Consider the following 17,776-nt stretch of genomic DNA (forward strand, 5'->3'; position numbering starts at 1 on the left):
AAAAGGGAGAAGACCCAAATCAAAATTATAAATGAAGAAGGAGACATTACACCAGATACCACAGAAATGCAAAGGATCATAGAGGCTACTGTGAGCAGCTGTACACCAACAAACTAAATTTTTCCAACCCAGAAGAAGTGGAAAAATTCTTAGAAACATATGACTGACCAAGACTGACTCAGGAAGAAATAGAAAGTCTGAGTAGACCAATTATTAATAAGGAGATTAATCAATAATCAAAAATCTCCCAACGAGGAAAAGCCCAGGTTCACTGTTGAATTTTACCAAACAATTAAAAAATTTACGCCAGCCCTTCTCAAACTCTTCCAAAAAACTGAAGAGGAGGAAACTCCCCAGTTCATTTTAGGAGGCCAGCATCATTCTGAAACTAAAACCAGAAAATGATATTATTAGAAAACTAGAGCCAGTCCCCCTCATGAATATAGATGCAAACATTCACAATAAAATACTAGCAAACTGAATTCAGCAGCATCTTAAAGGATTATTTATCATGATCAAGTGGGATTTATCCCTGGGATGCAAGAATGGCTTAACATATGCAAATAGATCAATATGATATACGACATTAATGGAATGAAAGAAAAGAATCACATGATCATCTCAAGAAAGCGGAAGAAGCATTTGAAAAAGTTCACCCGTAGATTCAATGCAATACTATCAAGATCCCAGTGGTATTTTTGCAGGATCAGAAATAAATAATCCTAGAATTTATATGGAACTGAGAAAGACCTTAAATTGCCAAGGAAATCCTGAGAAAGAACAAAGTAGGAGGTAGCACACGCCCTGATTTGAAGCTATCCTACAAAGCTCTAGTAATCAAAACAGCATAATACTGGCATAAAAACAGAGAAATAGACCAGTGGAACAGAATCAAAAGCCCAGGGGAAAACAACAACAACAAGACAAGCATATATGGTCCACTAGTACTGGACAAGGGAGTGGGGAGTGCTCAGTGGAGAAAGGATGGTCTTCAGCACACAGAACTGAGATGACTGAGTCTTCACATGTAAAGCAATGAAGCTGAACCCCAGCTCATACCACTCACAAAAATTATCTCAAAGTGGATTAAAGACTTAAATGTAAAGCTCGAAACCACGAAACCCCTGGAAGAAAATACAGGAAGGAATACTGCTCCATCACGTGGGTCTCAGTAATGAGTTTTTGGATATGAACCTGAAACAAGCAACAAAATAAAAATAAGTGGGACCGTCCCAACAAGACACAAAATAAAGCAATGTGCTTAACTTTTCAAAGGACTTCCCTCAACAAGATACACCCGACCGAGGCTTCCCATAAATTAAAATTGGTATTCATAATTTTTTCTAATTTTATGCACGGTTGATTCGAAGTTCTATTTTTTAGCTTCCTTCAAAGTTTATAATGTTGCTTCCATCATTCGATAACACTCAGAGAATGGAACTTTTACATTAAAATATATATATTATTAAAAAAAAGTGGGACCGCATCAAACTGAAAAGCTTCTGTACAACAAAAGAAACCATCAACAAAGTGAAAAGACAACCTATAAGATGGGAAAAAATATACTTGCAAAGCATATATATGATAAGGGGTTAATATCCAAAATGTATAAAGAACTCATACAACTCAATAAGAAATAATTATAACTAGTAATAATAATCCAATTTTTAAAATGGGCAAAGGACCTGATTAGACATTTTTCAAAGACATATGAAAGGCCAACGGGCGCATGAAAAGGGGTTCAACATCATTCATCATCAGTGAAATGCAAGTCCAAACCACACTGAGGTATCACCTCACAACAGTTAGAATGGCTGTCATCAAAAAGACAGGAGGTAGGGGCACCTGAGTGGCTCAGTCAGTGAAGCCTCCAACTCTTGATTTCATCTCAGGTCATGATCTCAGGGTTGTGAGATGAAGCCCCATGTGGGGCTCTGTGCTCAGCAGAGAGTCTGCTTAAGATTCTCTCTCTCCCTCTCACTCTATACCCCCCTCTGCTCTCACTCAAACACTCTCTCAAAAAAAAAAAAAAAAGAAGAAGAAGAAGAAGAAGAAGACAAGAGGTAACACATTCTGGTAAGGATGGAGAGAAAAGGGAACCCTTGTACACTGTTTGGTGGGATTTTGAACTGCTACCACAACTACGGAAAAGAGTGTGGAGGAACCTCAAGGAATTCAAAATAGAACTATTATGTGCTATTATGACCCAACAATTGCACTTCCATGATTATATTCAAAGGAACCAAAAACACTAAGTCAAAAAGATATCTACACCCCCATATTCACAGCAGCATTATTTATAATAGCCAAGACATGGAAAGAACCCAAGTGTCCATCAGTGGATGAATGGATAAAGAAGTTGTGCTGCATATACATACACATACAATATATGTGTATATACATACATATATACATACACACAATATATACAATGTATTATATATATATTACATATGTATATACATATATACCATCGTATATAAATACACAGACAACGGAATATTACTCAGCCATAAAAAATGAGGAAATCTGTTTGCAACGACATGGATGGACCTTGAAGACATTATGCCAAGCAAAATAAGTCAGACATAGAAAGACAAATTATCTCACTTATCCGTGGGATCTAAAAGAAACCAAACAAACTCATAGAAAAAGAGATCAGACATGTGGTTACCAGAGCAGAGGGTGGGGCCACAGGAATTGGATATAGGTAGCCAAAAAGGAGAAATTTCTAGTTATAAGGTAAATACTATGGATGTACGTACTATACAACATGGTGATTATAGCTAACACTGCTGTATGATATATAGGAAAGTTTTTAAGAGAGTAGATTTTAAGCATTCTCATCACAATGGGAAAAATTTTTTCCCTTTTTTCTTTTCTTTTTCTCGTATCTGTATGAGATGATGGAGATTAACTTATTGCAATAATCATTTTACAATATATGTAAACAAGTCATCATGCTGTATGCCTTAAACTTATACAGTGATATATGTCCGTTACTTCCCAGTAAGACTGGAAAAAAAGAGAAAATGGTCAAAAAAGAAAAGATAAAATGACTCCACGATACAACTAACATTATTCTATAATGGCTCAAATATTGTTTCCTCTTTGAGATCCAATAGAGATGCTTCTTTTCCCAAAAAAGTACTAAACTGATTTTCCTGGAATAAAATCTAAACTGAAATCTGCTATCTTGAACCTACACTACAGCCGTGGCTAACTTTTACCCACATTTAGTTGCCATCCCCCCAACGCCTCCAAAAAAAAAAAAAAAGAAAAAGAAAAGGTCATAAAGAACCAAGCTTTTTGCTGCCACCTACAGTTTGAAGATGTAATAACTTGCTAAGCGCACAGAGGAGTGACTTGCATAGAGAACCAGAGCTTTGCATAGGTTGACGATATGCCCTGGTTTATGGAAAGTCCCTGTTGTCTTGGCATCATCAGTCCATTGCAGCATTTGTCCTGTCCCCTTTTTCTCTCAAAACTCAGATTTGGGTGATTTATTATGCGGTTACTACTGGTTCTTTCTATGCATCCTTAACGAAACCTGGGTTATATCCTATCTCTCCCAACTGAATGCAACACACTCACTTCTTCAGTCTCTCCTCCCAACTCCCGTCTTTCTCTTTCCTATCTTCACACCCAACCTTCTTGAAAAAGTGATCCATACGTCATTCCCACTTCATTGGACATTAGACAGCCAACTTCTTGGTGCAGAAGTCAGTCAAAGAGTAATCTAGCTCTCTGGCCTCTACTTATGAGGACACTCATCCTACCATGAGGGCTCCACTCTCGGGATCTAGTCTCTCCCACACACACCGTTGCCCCACCTGCACATCCATCCCATGTGGGATTAGATGGATCTGGGGGAAGACATTCACGCTGTAAATCCTTATGTGGCTTCATAGTTTGAAAACCATGGGCACAGTTCCTTGTTTTTCCTTCCCATCTCACCTCTTGTCTTCTGCGACACAATCTCCTCTTTTTCTCCTGTGTTCTGGCTTCTTCTCAGTGTCCTTTGTAATTTCCTCTTCCTCACTTGAACCTAAAGGCTCATGTCTTTGTTTATCTTTGCTCTGCACACTCTCCCTGGTGGTAATGACACCCCATGAATTCTACTACAAACACCTTGAAAAAGATTCCCAAACTCATTCACTCGCTCATTCATTCATTCATTCATTCACTCATTCAAAAAAATGTATAGATCATGGGACATCTGGGTGGCTCAGTTGGTTAAGCATCAGACTCTTAATTTTGGCTCAGGTCATGATCCCAGGGTCCTGAGATCAAGCCCCGTCAGCCTCCGCACTTGGCCGGGAATCTGGTTGAGATTCTCTCTCTCCTTCTTCCTCTGCCCCTCCCCTCTGTGCTAAATAAATAAATTTTTAAAAAAATGCATGGATCACCCAGAGTACCAGTCACTGCTTCAGGTTTTGGGATATATTACTGAACAAAATGGGGGGGGGAGGTTTTCTCGGCTCTACATGGACAGTAAGACAATAAACCATAGACAAAGTAAATAAGTAAAGTGTACAGTATGCTAGAGTGGAGAAGTGTTATAGAACAGAGTAATGGAAGTTGGGCGTGGTGGGAGACAGGTTGAATTTTCAGTGGAATGGACAGGGAAGGCTTCCTGGAGAAGGTAACGTTTTAGCTGACTCGAAGGACATGGAGCAAGTCACGAAGATATCCGGAGGAAGAGCAGAAGGACCGAGCAGTGCAAAGACCCTGGAACAAGAATGTACCTGTCATATTCGAGGGTGGTAAAGAGGCCAGTATGGCTCTGGAACAAAGCGAATGAGGGGCAGAGTACTAGGGCTGAGGTGAGAGGTGTACAGGGTTCCAGATCACATGGGACCTGTAGGCCAAGGACTTTGGTTTCCCTGTAAGGGAACCCATGAGCCATCCCAGGGTTTGGGGTTGAGAAACAGCCCCGTCTTATTTACATCTTAACAGAATCACTGTCTCAGGTCAGGTTTCTGGGGAAACAGACCCTTGAGCTCACATCGTGTGCAGGAGGTTTACTGAGGACAGACAGCTACAGGGGAGCCCGGGAAGCAGAATCGGGCAGAAGAAGTTGAACTGTGACACAGTGACACAGCTACAACAGAAGTCATGGGATGGCTCCTCAGAGTTAACCCAAATATTTTTACCCCAACTTAACTAGTCATTGGATGCGGGGGGGGGGGGGCTGTACCCTTGGTCAAGGCAATACCCTTGTGCTAAGACCAATTTCCAGAAAGCAATGCAACCGGTCATCAGTGGTCAACACTCCACCCTGAAGACGGAGCACCATGGCATCTCCTCCCGCCACCCGCGCACCTTGCCCCCAGCATCTGGAAACACTCCTCCACCTTCTGGTGGCCCTGGAGAAGTCCTAAACAAGTGGGATAACCAAAATACAGGAGTCGAGAGGCTTCAGAATGAGATGTTAAGCGTTCTATCTGCAGGTGTGAAGGCTGTTTTCTGCAAAAATTATCTGATAGTCGCTTCATAGGCTCCTAAAAGAATTCAAGTATTGACTAAGGAAAGAAAGAGAAGTCCTCATTTATTTTCTTTATTTGAGTGTAGTTGATACACAGTGTTACATTGGTTTCAAGTGTGATGCGACAACATAGCGATTCGAGAAATCTATACTTTATGCTCATCACAAGTGTAGCTATTAAGTAGTGCACATTACTTGGACAGTGGATGTCCAAGACAAAGAATGCCAGTCGTCCTGAAGCTCTCGAAAAGAAGGTCTGCATAGTTTCACAGGTTTCCCAACTATTAACCAAAAAAAGTGAATCTTATTGTTTAAGGAAAGATGGTTTCCTTGAGGGGAAAAAAATGATCGAGAGCTGCAGAGACACATTAATGGTAAAGAATTAGAAGAATAAAAAATAATCTTTCTATAGAACTGCATACACAGAACCATGCATATTATACATTTTAGGTGACTTTAAGAGATATTTAAGGGCAATTTTGACTTCATTGGTTGGCAATAAAAATTGGACCCTGTACTGAAAGAGAGAACCAGTGAGAAGTGACCTTCACATGGAGATGAGCAAACCCTTGGAAGTGACCGGTGGGTGAGGGGGTGGGCGGCACATAAGCCAAGAGACAGCCTGATGGGAAACTCTATTTGTAGACCTTAAGAACAATTTCGTCTCACCTCTAGTTTAAAATTTTCCTTTCTGTATTGCATTTTCTTAGTCTAAATTCTTAATGAAGTGTATTAAGCATGAGAGCCACACCGCAGCTGTGATTTGGAGGAGAAAGGGAGGTATTGCGTCCATGGTTGGGGAGGAAGCAGAAGGAACTGGTGTTGTGGCTTACAGAAGTCACTATGGGCTGAGGCGATTGTTGGAGAAAATTAGAGCAGTGGTCTGGAGTAAGAGGTGGTCAGTGACAGTAATAATGAACTTGGGCAGAAGCAAACCCTCCTGGGCCACACTTAGATATTTTGGAAGGAAACTAGAATTTCTGGAGTTACATGGAGTAAGGGCACAGATTTCATTCTCGGGGATTAAAATGAAAGGTGCTCCTCCCTTTCTATACCAAAAATTAGGGGATTTGGGAAAATTCCAGATACATATACAAGCAGAAATATCCAGGCTAAAGTGGTTAAATCTGGACAGGATGATTGGGTGGGCCAAAGGAAGGTTCTAGCATTTGTACGTGTTGACACCTGCATTACTGGCATTTACTATAATAAGCATACATTAGTTTTGTAACTAAAGTTAATGCTCAGGGAGCAAGGTAATAACTATGAAAGATGATTATAAATTTCATCATAAATAATATACTTGTGAGAAATAAGAGTATGGGGGGAGAATTGCCCTCTGGATTATAAGATATTATAAAACTACAATCATTAAAATATTATGGTGCTGATATAAAGACAGACTAATGCAAAAATGTGGCTCAAAAACAAATACTGTTATATGTAAAAATTTTAATAATTAACATACATCATAAAGTAACAGGGAAATAATGTTCAGGGACAATAGATAGCTATGGGATAAAAAATTTATTTAGAAGATCCTCAGTCATATCACATTTCAGAATAAATTCTAGGGAAAGGTTAAGTCAAATAAGAATATTGATCAGATCTCAGGGCGCCTGGGTGGCTCAGTGAGTTAAAGCCTCTGCCTTCAGCTCAGGTCATGATCCTAGGGTCCTGGGATCGAGCCCCACATTGGGCTTTCTGCTCAGCAGGGAGACTGCTTCCCTTCCTCTCTCTCTGCCTACCTCTCTGTCTACTTGTGATCTCTGTCAAATAAATAAATAAAATCTTTTTAAAAAAAGAATATTGATCAGATCTCATCATCAGAAGTGTTTTAAAATGTGAAGAAAATATTGATGATTTGAATTCATAAAAATGCAAAATGTTTTTGTGTCCAAAAAGTCATAAAATTAAAAGGCAAGAAAACAGGGGAAAGTATTTTCAACAAATATAAATGTAAAAGATAAATATCCTTAATACATAAAGTTTGTTCAAATGGATAAAAGGCAAAATAGATAATTTACAGAAAAGATAAAAACAGGTAATAAATATAAAATAGTCAATTTCTTTAATGAAAAAACATTTTGCCATTGAATTAGAAAAGACTTTTTAAAAAATGTTAGGTGGGATGGAAACTTACTTGTTAAAGGCAAACTAGACACACTGGTACGATACCAGTATGAACAAAGAGGCTTAAAATAATACTTAAAAAGGAAGTTACCTCAGGGCGCCTGAGTGGCTCAGTGGGTTAAAGCCTCTTCCTTCGGCTTAGGTCATGATCCCAGGGTCCTGGGATCAAGCCCCACATCGGGCTCTCTGCTCAGCAGGGAGCCTGCTTCCTCCTCTCTCTGCCTGCCTCTCTGCCTACTTGTGATCTCTGTCTGTCAAATAAATAAATAACATCTTTTAAAAAAAATTTTTTTTAAAAGGAAGTTACCTGAAATATGGGTAACATTTTATGCACAGAAGTGCTAATGTGTCTAGTAATAGGGGACCAAATAATTAATTATAGTGTGGGGGTGCCTAGGTGGCTTGGTCATTAAGCATCTGTCTTCGGCTCAGGTCATGATCCCAGAGTCCTGGGATCGAGTCCCGTCCCGCATCGGGCTCCCTACTCAGGGAGCCTGCTTTTCCCTCTCCCACTCCCCCTGCTTGTGTTCCTGGTCTCACGGTATCTGTCAAATAAATGAAATCTTTAAAAAAATTATAATGTGGACTTCAGAGGGAGAGAGAGAGACAGTCCCAAGCAGACTCTCCTCTAAGTGTGGAGCTCAAGGAGGGGCCCGATCCCAGGACCCTGAGATCACGACCTGATCTAAAACCAAGAATCAGTTGCTCAACTGACTGCTCCACCCAGGCACCCCTGGGGGTTATTTATTTTTATTATTTACTTTTTGCCTAAGGTGCTCTCTCTCTTCTTCCTTTCTTTCTTACTTACTTAGGCTCTACACCCAGCAGTCCAACATGGGGCCCAAACTCACAATCCCAAGATCAAATCTCACATGCTCCCCCGACTGAGCCAGCCAGGTGCCCCACCAAGGTGTCCTAAATGCCTTTACTTCCCACTGGCCTTCTTAACTGGCCTCTTTGATTTTAAGCCCCCAGCCCCGTGTTTTCAAGGGATAACCTCTTCTGGGACATTTGGTGTTGGTCAGATACCTCCTGCTTTGTGTGGCCCCAATATGTGTCTCCTTTCTCTTATTACAACTGATTTGCAGCCAGGGTGACCAACCATCTCAGTTTGCCTTTCCCTAATCCTAATTCTCTATTAACTTGTTCACACCTTAAGGGAGCCTGGGTGGCTCAATGGGTTAAGCCTCTGCCTTTGGCTCAGGTCATGGTCTCAGGGTCCTGGGATGGAGCCCCACATTGGGCTCTCTGCTCAGCGGGGAGCCTGCTTCCCCCCTCTCTCTCTTCCTGCTGCTCTGCCTAATTGTTATCTCTCCCTCTCCATCAAATAAATAAATAAAATCTAAAAAAAAAAAAAACCACCTTGTTCATATCTTAAACTATGAGTACCTGGACTACACAGGCTGTTTACATCATCCCTAGGGTTTTTAAAATTTTATTCTTTCCTTTATACACATTGTCTCTCTTACGATCTTTACCCACCTTAGTCTTGAGTTTATTAGAGAAAAGTACACAAGTAAGTGGAAGGTCCTGCCTCTCTCAACAGGTGATAGAGCAGCTCCCACTGTGGTGAGATCCACAGATGCTGTAAAGTTACTCAAAGCTCTGTTACAGGCATGTCAGAACACCAGCGAAGTTCCTGCCGTAGGTTAAGGCATTTGGTAACTGGAAGGAACAACATCTTAATTAGTTAATGCCATAGGTTAGGCTGGTTTTATTTATTCCTCCCTTTAGAGCTCATTGTAACTTTGAACAGTTGTTTAAATACTATTTGATACTGTAGTTGGCCCCATTTCAGTCCTGCATTCCCAGCTCCCCTACCCTGCTCTACTTTCATATTTTCTCTAACACTGACCATCATCTATGTGCTGCTATAATGTATTTCTTTATCATTATAGATTCCAGTCTGTCCCCTCCCCCACCACTACAGGCCAGGGATCTCTGTTTTGTTCATCAATTTACCCCAAGTACCTACTACTGAAGTGCCTGGCATATAATTAAGGGATTTGTTGAATAAATAGATCTGCCTAAATGAGAGATTATTTCTCTTTTGCGGTTAACTCATTATAATTCATTAACCACAAAATGAATATTTTAGAATATCAACAGAAGCCTTTTACTACCTTTCTTTTTTATCTTAATTTTTATAAATTTGCTGCCCAGGGGCCCTGTGCAGCTGCAGGTGCACAGCAGGTGCCCAGAGGCAGAGCACCTTCTGGCCAGGCACAAGAAGGCATAACGTTGGGCCGGGCCCGGCACTGGAATGACCTCGCCCAGGTGCTCCACACCCGGCCCGGCTACTTGCCACCCCAGAAGTTGGGGATCCCTTTGGCAGCACAGTATTTTATGTGACTGAGTGTGCCCCTTTTACTATCCTTCTTCAAGATGAAAAACAGGACACCCTTAGTAACAACCGATTATTACTTTCACAATTTCTTTCACTGAAATGTAGACAGCTGATCGGTGTAGTTTCTAAACAAATGATTTCAAACAAGAAATTCGTACACGTTACGCACCCTCCTTCCTTACTGCTATATGGAAACAAACATTCTGAGGAAGGGACACACAGATTTTGGTGACATTTGCCCAAGGCCCGCAGTGATCACAGCCTGCTAGTTCTGTTTCCCACAAGAAAATACTGTTCTTTCTTGTCTTGGGGTATTTGGGGGCCATAGTGAGTACATAGAGGCCTCTAACGATACCCCGAATTGTTGAGAAACCATTTGCATAAGGTACTGTGGTAACCAGCCTCCAACATGAGCCACGGTGATCCCTGCTCCATGGTATTCACCCGCTTCTGTGGTCCCTCATTCCCATGGTGAATCGGGCCAGTCTGTGTAACCAACAGAACCCTGCAAGAGTGCCCTGTGTGTCTTGCAAGGATTCATCATAAAAGGCATCACAGCAATCTGCACTGGTTTCTTGCATCTCCAGCTCTTGGGGAAGAAAGCCACTATGGCATGGGGACATTAAAGCACCTTGTGGTTTAATGTCCTCCACGCTAGAGAAACCCACTTAGAGAAGAACATCAGCCAAAAGGCAGAACAGACTTGCCAGCCACAGACGTGAGCCACGTAGGAAGCCAGTTCTCCAGCACCAGTCAAGCCTTCAGATGACCACAGCGGACATCTGCCTGCAACTTTATGGGAGACCCTGAACCAGAACTTAGCTCTCAAATTCCTGACCCACAGAAATTGTGAGAGATAATACATACTGTTGTTTTAAAGGTTTTTGGAGTGGGGCGCCTGGGTAACTCAGTGGGTTAAAGCCTCTGCCTTCAGCTCAGGTCCTATCTCAGGGTCCTGGGATCAAACCCTCTGCAGGGAGCCTGCTCCCCACCCTCCGCCTGCCTCTGCCTGCCTGTGATGTCTGTCTCTGTCAAATAAATAAATAAATAAAATCTTTAAAAAAAAAATAAGTTTTTGGAGTAAGAGACACGTGGGTGGCTCAGCCAGTTAAGCATCTGCCTTTGGCTCAGGTCATGATCTCAGGATTCTGGGATGGAGCCCCTTCGGCTCCTGACATCGCCTGAGACCGCTCCTCCTGCGCTGTTCAGTTACTTGAATAAATTCGTTTTTTCCCCTCACGTTTGTTTAAGATGGATTTTCTGCGGCTTTCAACCAAGACTTTACACAACGATATGGTTCCTTCTGTTGCCACAACTCGCGGAAACTTTAAACAAACCAACCACGAACAGCACCGGTCGCGTGGCGCTCTTCACCCGTCCCTCGGCCTTCCAAGCACCGGCCCGGACCGCCCGGCGCCTTCAGCCACGACCCCCACCCGCGCCCCCGACCGTCCGGGCCGGCCGGCCAGGGGGTCGAGTCCCGGGGCCGCGCCGCATGCCGCGGGGCAGGGCCTGGGCCCCCAGTCCTTCCCGCCCCGGGCGCGCGCAGCCCGCGTCGGCGCAGTCACGGCTCCGTCCCTCAGGAGGTATCCCCGCGCTCGTCTCCCCGGTCTGAGACTGGGCACGCGGAACCGTGGACCGTCGCCCGGACGGTCGCGGCCGCTCCCGCCGCTCGGCCCCTGGTGCGGTCTCATCCTGGGCGCCCAGAGGACGAAGCCGGGCAGGGAGCGGTCCGGGGCCCCAGCACCAGTGACTTGAGGGACGATTCGCCGCGGAAGACGCGCTCCGCCCGCTCTACGGACCAAGGAGACTGCGGCAGGATACCGCCTCCACAGGAGCCAGCATCTGATAACCGAGCTCTGCGTGGCTTAAAACAAGCATCACGCGATCCCTCTTAAATCAGAGGCGACTGGCGACCCTTCGCCCCAGCAGTGCTTCCCTCCGGGCCTGTGCCTGGCCCCGAGCACCGGCTGCCCAGCACCGCCTCCCTCCGGCCATCCGGGGTTAGTAGGCGTCGAGAAGAGACGCGCATGCTCCGAGTTTGCCTTCGTGCTTCGCCTCCGCGATCGCCGAGTGACGCGAGCAAGAGCATGAGATTATGGGAAATGTGGTTTCCAAGCCTCGGGCCCCCTGGAGTGTGTCCCCTGAGTAGGTCCAGAGCAGGACTTCAGCTCCCGGCTGGCCTGCGGGCGCGGGAGGGGACGCGAGGGAAGGGGGCGGGGCGAGTGGGGGAGGTGGGCGGGGCCGAGGGGGGAGGCCGAACGGGGGGGCGGGGCCTGGCCGGCTGAGACACCGCCGCCTGCGGTTGGAGGAACCTGAGGCGCGGGGCACGGGACCGCGAGGAGTCCGGACGGCGGCGGGCGCGAGGGCAGGCGTAGCCGGAGTGGTCGCGCCTGCGTCGACCGCCGCCTCGCGGCCTTCCTCTCCGCACGTCCCCTCCCTCTCCGCCGGGACGCGGGAGAGCCCGGCGCGCGACGGGGGCGCGAGGCGGAGCGGGCGGGGGCGGCCAATGCGAAACTGGCTGGTGCTGCTGTGCCCGTGTGTGCTCGGGGCCGCGCTGCACCTCTGGCTGCGGCTGCGCTCCCCGCCGCCCGCCCGCGCCTCCGGGGCTGGCCGGGCAGGTGAGGTCCGGGGGCCGGGCGGGCCGGGAGGCCGGGCGGGGCGGGAGGCCGACTGCGAGCCCCCGGGCGGCTTCCTCCGCGGCGTCCCGCAGCGGGAAGCGGGCCGAGCGCGACCGTTCCCTGAGGAGACAAACGGCCCTTTTCATCCTCGGGGCATTACATCGGGCAAACTCCGGGGGCTTCTCCCCGTCTGAGTCCCGCCGCCTCTCCCCTCCCGCCTTCCTCTACGGACCGGAGAGCGGTGCCGGCCGCCGCGAGTCCTGCGTCTGCCCGCCAGGCCTGGTCCGAGCTGTGGGCGCCGGCCCTCCCGCCCCGCGAGCCAAACCTTGTGTCCTTCAGCCGCGGGCGGCCGCTGCGTGCGCCGGGCTCTGGCTGCCAGGCCTGCCCCCTCCCCGCTGAGGGTCCGCTCGGTCGGGACGTGTGGGTCTCAGTGCCGCGGGCGGCGCCGGTGCGCGCCGGGGAAGCCTGGGTCTCGCCTGTCAGGGTAACTTTGCCGTAAGAACACACGGATTGTGTTTTCTTTGGAAACTGCGGGTCGGTCGGTTGGACACGTCCGGACGTGAAATGGGGCTGCGAGCGAGCTGTCCCTGTGAGCTGGCCGGGCGCCTGCTAGCGAGGCACCCCGCGATACCGCCGTTCGCCGACGGTCTGTGCGCTCGTTCCGGAGCTTTCTCTCAGGGCTGAGAGCTCGGTTCCTGCGCCTCTCACCGCCTCACGGGATGCTTTGTCCGCAGAAGGTGCGGGCGGATTTGTTGTGCTTGTTGATGTTAGTGGTTTTCCCTTGTTTTCTTTTCTAAGAGGTTGCCTTAGGACATATAAAGAAACCTAGAAGGCTGTTTTCCAAATGAGGTAGTAGTTGTGTTGTGTTCTAACTACTCGGCGAGGTTTTTTCCGACCACTTCTCCCCGAACAGCGGTTTTCTTACCCAAACGTTTTAAAAATCACAATTGAATATTTGCAATTCTGAGATGGGTCGGTGCCTTACTTTTTAAGTGGGAGGCATAGAAACTAACTCGGCAATCCGCAAGGCAATCTCATCGTTATTATGGGGGTTCCTTAGACTGGTAACAGTCTCCTAGACTCTTTTCCTATTAGACAAACCACAAGCTCTTTGAAAAGGCTATTTGTGTGACCCGAATAGAACTAAAACACGGTTAATTTATTTAATGAAAATACAGTGGTTACAGAGCATTTAACCTATTAACAGGTTAGGATTGGGGGCTTTTTTTTTTTTTAAGGTTTTGTTTTTTAGGTTTTTGTAAACTGAGCAGAGGAAAAAGTGCCACAGATCTAAAATGCTTTCTATCATCTATTAGGTTTTTGTTTTACAGCTTTCTTTCCCTTTCTGTGAGCACTACTAGAATTTACTTGCAGAACATTCTTAGGATATTTATGACCTTAATTTAGTCTTTTGGGGTTCAGTAAACAAGAAAAACCTGTTTGTCTTCAAGCTTAAAAGTTAGTAGGCGGTCTCTTAGCTTCAGTGAAGTTTTTCCTATCCCCACAGTGTTTGGATGATGCCCCTATCTTGCCATTAGGTCAGCCTGAGCTAGGTTAAGGAGACTAGGAAATAGGCCATGAGGAGGATCCGGCTATAGGTGAAGAAATCAGTACTAGTTAAATAAATTAACTTTGACTTAGGTGGATACCTTGCATCTGGTTAGATGATAAATTAGATATTTTACTCTAAATGAAACCTGGCAGACTCCTAGCTTTCACTTTGCAAAACTAAAAGCAGTAGAAGCATACGGATCGCCAAGATTTCCTGCAGCTCCTTTTCCCATCGTGTTACCACCGCATTCAAACTAAAACATTTGGGCACTTTTATATTTCTACCCTTGTGCCTTCAGCCTAAAGTGAGAGAGAAAACCCAAGATTTTGTTACATTTTCTTCCCTTGAATTAATGTTTTAAGATTTCTTTTTGTTCTTTTGTCTGCCTCTTTGTCTTCAGGCTCATTGAGTTGTAACAGTACTTTTTTAAAGGGAGACTTACCTTCCCTGAATATTAAAAAAAAAAAAAAAAAAACACCCTCTGATTTGTAGTGGATTCAGCAAATTTTTGAGAGCTTACTCTGTGCCCACTCCTGTTGTAGGTATAGAGTTATAGCAGTAACCCAGATCACATCCCTGCCTTTGTGCAGTTTACAATTTAGAAGGCAAGACAGAACCGAGAAAATAATTTTTTTAATATCCTAGGGGATGGAGATAGGTGGGATGACAACAAGAAAGCAGTGTAGAGGGCAGAGAATGGTGTGCTACTGTTCTAAATAGAGAGGTCAGGGGAGGCTCCTCTGAAGATTGGTGCCGTTGAGCAGGGGCCTGAATGACGGGCAGGAAAAATTCCCATCAGCACCTGGAGTTTTTCTAATGTAGTGGCTCCCTTGAAACAGCCAAACTAAGGTCCGGGAGAGCAACTGGTGAAGAGGAAGCAGGTCTCTTGTGAAATCCAGCACACCTAGGGGTGCATGAGGAGAATGGAGACAGGGATACTGGGCTGGACGATACAGATAGAAGATACATCTCATATCTCATACTCATACTGGGTAATACCTTACCAGGAATTATGTAACATCCTTTAAAGGATGTGACCAAAGAAGTCTTCTCTTCCTAGGATATTTGGAGAGAAGGAAACCAAAGTGAAAGGAAAGAAGCATATCCACTCAACAAATGCTTAGAGCTCTAGGTACCAAGCTAGATGTGGAGTCCCCTGCTCTGAGACCCTCAGAGTCTGCTGAACTGAGACAGGGAGCAAGGAGAAGGCCAAAGACAAATTGAGCTTGCTTTGCAATTTTGCCTAGGGCTGGTTCATCCAAAATTATCCCTATATGGTAATCTTGTCTCTGTGCTTCAGTTTCCTTATTTATAAAATGATGATCTCATAGGGTTATTGTGAAGATTCGATTAATACAACACACAGAAAAGTGCCTGATTCATAGTAAACACTCCACGGATTTTAGAGAGGAGGAATAAGATAGTGGTGGCTGGTACGTAAGCTAGTGAGGTATTTGGGGAGGTTTTAGAAATTGGGCATGCTAGTCGTGTATATGATGATTGTCCTTATCAGTAGATCTGTCATGAATTTATATGTTTCCCTCATTTCCAAGATTTCTGCTTGTTTGGGATTGATGTCATCTGAGAGCATGCATGTGAGAGTGGAAATTTTCGTCTGATTTTTAAGAATCCTTGGGCCTATTTTGAACAATCAGTTTTGAAGTCAACCTCCCTTGGTCTAGAATAGAGTTTTGGATGTCCGCTGTCAGTGGAGAACCTCGCAGGTTGCCAGACCCTCAGGATACACTACATATTAGAGAAGGGAATGCCGTTGTCCTCAGGGAGCTAGTGTGGGGTTTTAATTATTCCTGGCATGAAAATTTGTTTTTTTGTGCTTAGTGATTTGAAGGAATGAATCAAGAGAACAAAACTGGGAAAATATGAATGAATTTGCCACCTACATATTGTCTATTTACTTTTTATGATGACCTTATGATATAATTTTTTTTCTTAGAAAAGTAAAACAAGTTCTTTGTAGAAAAATTTGAAATTATTTTTAAAAACAGGGAAAATGATCTTTATGACCGTTTTTGAAAGCACATACTTACAATGAATGTTGGAGGGAAATGACTTCGTATTTTTTAAAAATTGTATTCATGTATAATATCCCTTCAGAAAAGGGCCTGTAAATGTATAGGTTGATATATTTTTGATACACCCAACTAATCCAGCATGTCAGAAGCTCCCTTTATGCTCCCTTCCATCATGGCCAGGAGTGGTAACCACTGTTCTGATCTTAAATGGCAGAGATTTGCTTGTTAATACGTCATATAAATGGAACCACACAGTATGTACATAGTTCTTATAATCTCCTGATCTTAATATGGTAAATAACAATAAAACATAATTCTGCAACATAATTTCAATAGCTGCATATAGATACACCTTAATTTAACTAATCCCTTATTTCCGCATTTCTGGATTTTGCAGTTGTTCGCTATTAATAAATGACACTGTGATGAGTAGAGATCTTTTAGTACATCACTGATTATTTCTTTAGAATAAGTTCTTAGATGTGGAATGCTGGATAGAACTTACATAGTTCTGGAAAACCTGGGTGGCTCACTAGATTAAGTGTCCGACTCTTGATCTCAAGTGGTCTTGATCTCAGGATCATGAGTTCAAGCCTCGTGTTGGGCTCCACTCTGGACATGAAAGCCTACTTTAAAAAAAAAAATTATCTGAGGTATTTGATGTGTTTTGGCAAATTGTCCCACAGAAGACTACCAAATTCCATTCCAGCAGCAACATAGGAGAGGAGCCATTTCCTTGAAAAAACTCTAAATAACATTTCTTTCCAATACCAATGGTGGGGGTATTATTTAAGAAGGTATTTGTCATTTTGAACATAGCAGGAGCCTGGTTAGATGGTATCCATCTTATTCAAACTTGATTCCTAGTGAAATGGAATGTTTTTTCATAGGTTGGTTGGCTATTTGCATTTTATCTGTGAATTATCTTTGTGTCTTTTTTTTTTTAAGATTTTATTTATTTATTTGACAGACAGAGATCACAAGTAGGCAGAGAGGCAGGCAGAGAGAGAGGAGGAAGCAGGCTCCCTGCTGAGCAGAGAGCCCAATGCAGGGCTCAATCCCAGGACCCTGAGATCATGACCTGAGCCGAAGGCAGAGGCTTTAACCCACTGAGCCACCCAGGCACCCCTCTTTGTGTCTTTTTATAGCATGTTTACTTCTTAGCTGTTCATTTCTTTTTTTCCTGTCTCCAGACACCAGAATCAAAGTAGGTCCCCTGTACTAGCAAATAGCATAAGGTGCTGAAAGTGTGCAGGCAAAGGCTGGTCGGGCAGTAGGAACATGGGCATTCTTGCACAGCTGTTTATTGAGCACCTGCTGGGGGTTTCATACCATGTAATGCAGTACTCCCAAGTCTGTTGGACTGATTTACATTGCTGGTATCTGGTGGAAGACCTGTTTTGTTTTGTTTTTTGTTTTTTTTTTTAATTTTATTTATTTATTTGACAGGCAGAGATCACAAGTAGACAGAGAGGCAGGCAGAGAGAGAGAGGAGGAAGCAGGCTCCCTGCTGAGCAGAGAGCCCAACTCAGGGGCTCGATCCCAGGACCCTGAGATCATCACCTGAGCCGAAGGCAGAGGCTTTAACCCACTGAGCCACCC

General features: G+C 44.6%; 1 protein-coding gene across 1 annotated transcript in view; it reads left to right on the forward strand.

Annotated features, from left to right (window-relative positions):
• Window positions 1–12,265: 12,265 nt before the first annotated feature.
• LOC116862482 (UDP-GalNAc:beta-1,3-N-acetylgalactosaminyltransferase 2) overlaps window positions 12,266–17,776 on the forward strand; it is a 57,125-nt gene continuing 51,614 nt past the window's right edge. Inside the window, exon 1 of the mRNA XM_032849781.1 lies at window positions 12,266–12,589. Coding sequence (XP_032705672.1) covers window positions 12,478–12,589 — 112 coding nt within the window. The 5' untranslated portion in view covers window positions 12,266–12,477. The remainder of the gene's footprint in view (window positions 12,590–17,776) is intronic.

Source organism: Lontra canadensis, unplaced genomic scaffold (assembly GCF_010015895.1).
Source record: "Lontra canadensis isolate GAN:19392208 unplaced genomic scaffold, GSC_riverotter_1.0 scaffold247, whole genome shotgun sequence".
Taxonomy (NCBI): Eukaryota; Metazoa; Chordata; class Mammalia; order Carnivora; family Mustelidae; genus Lontra; species Lontra canadensis.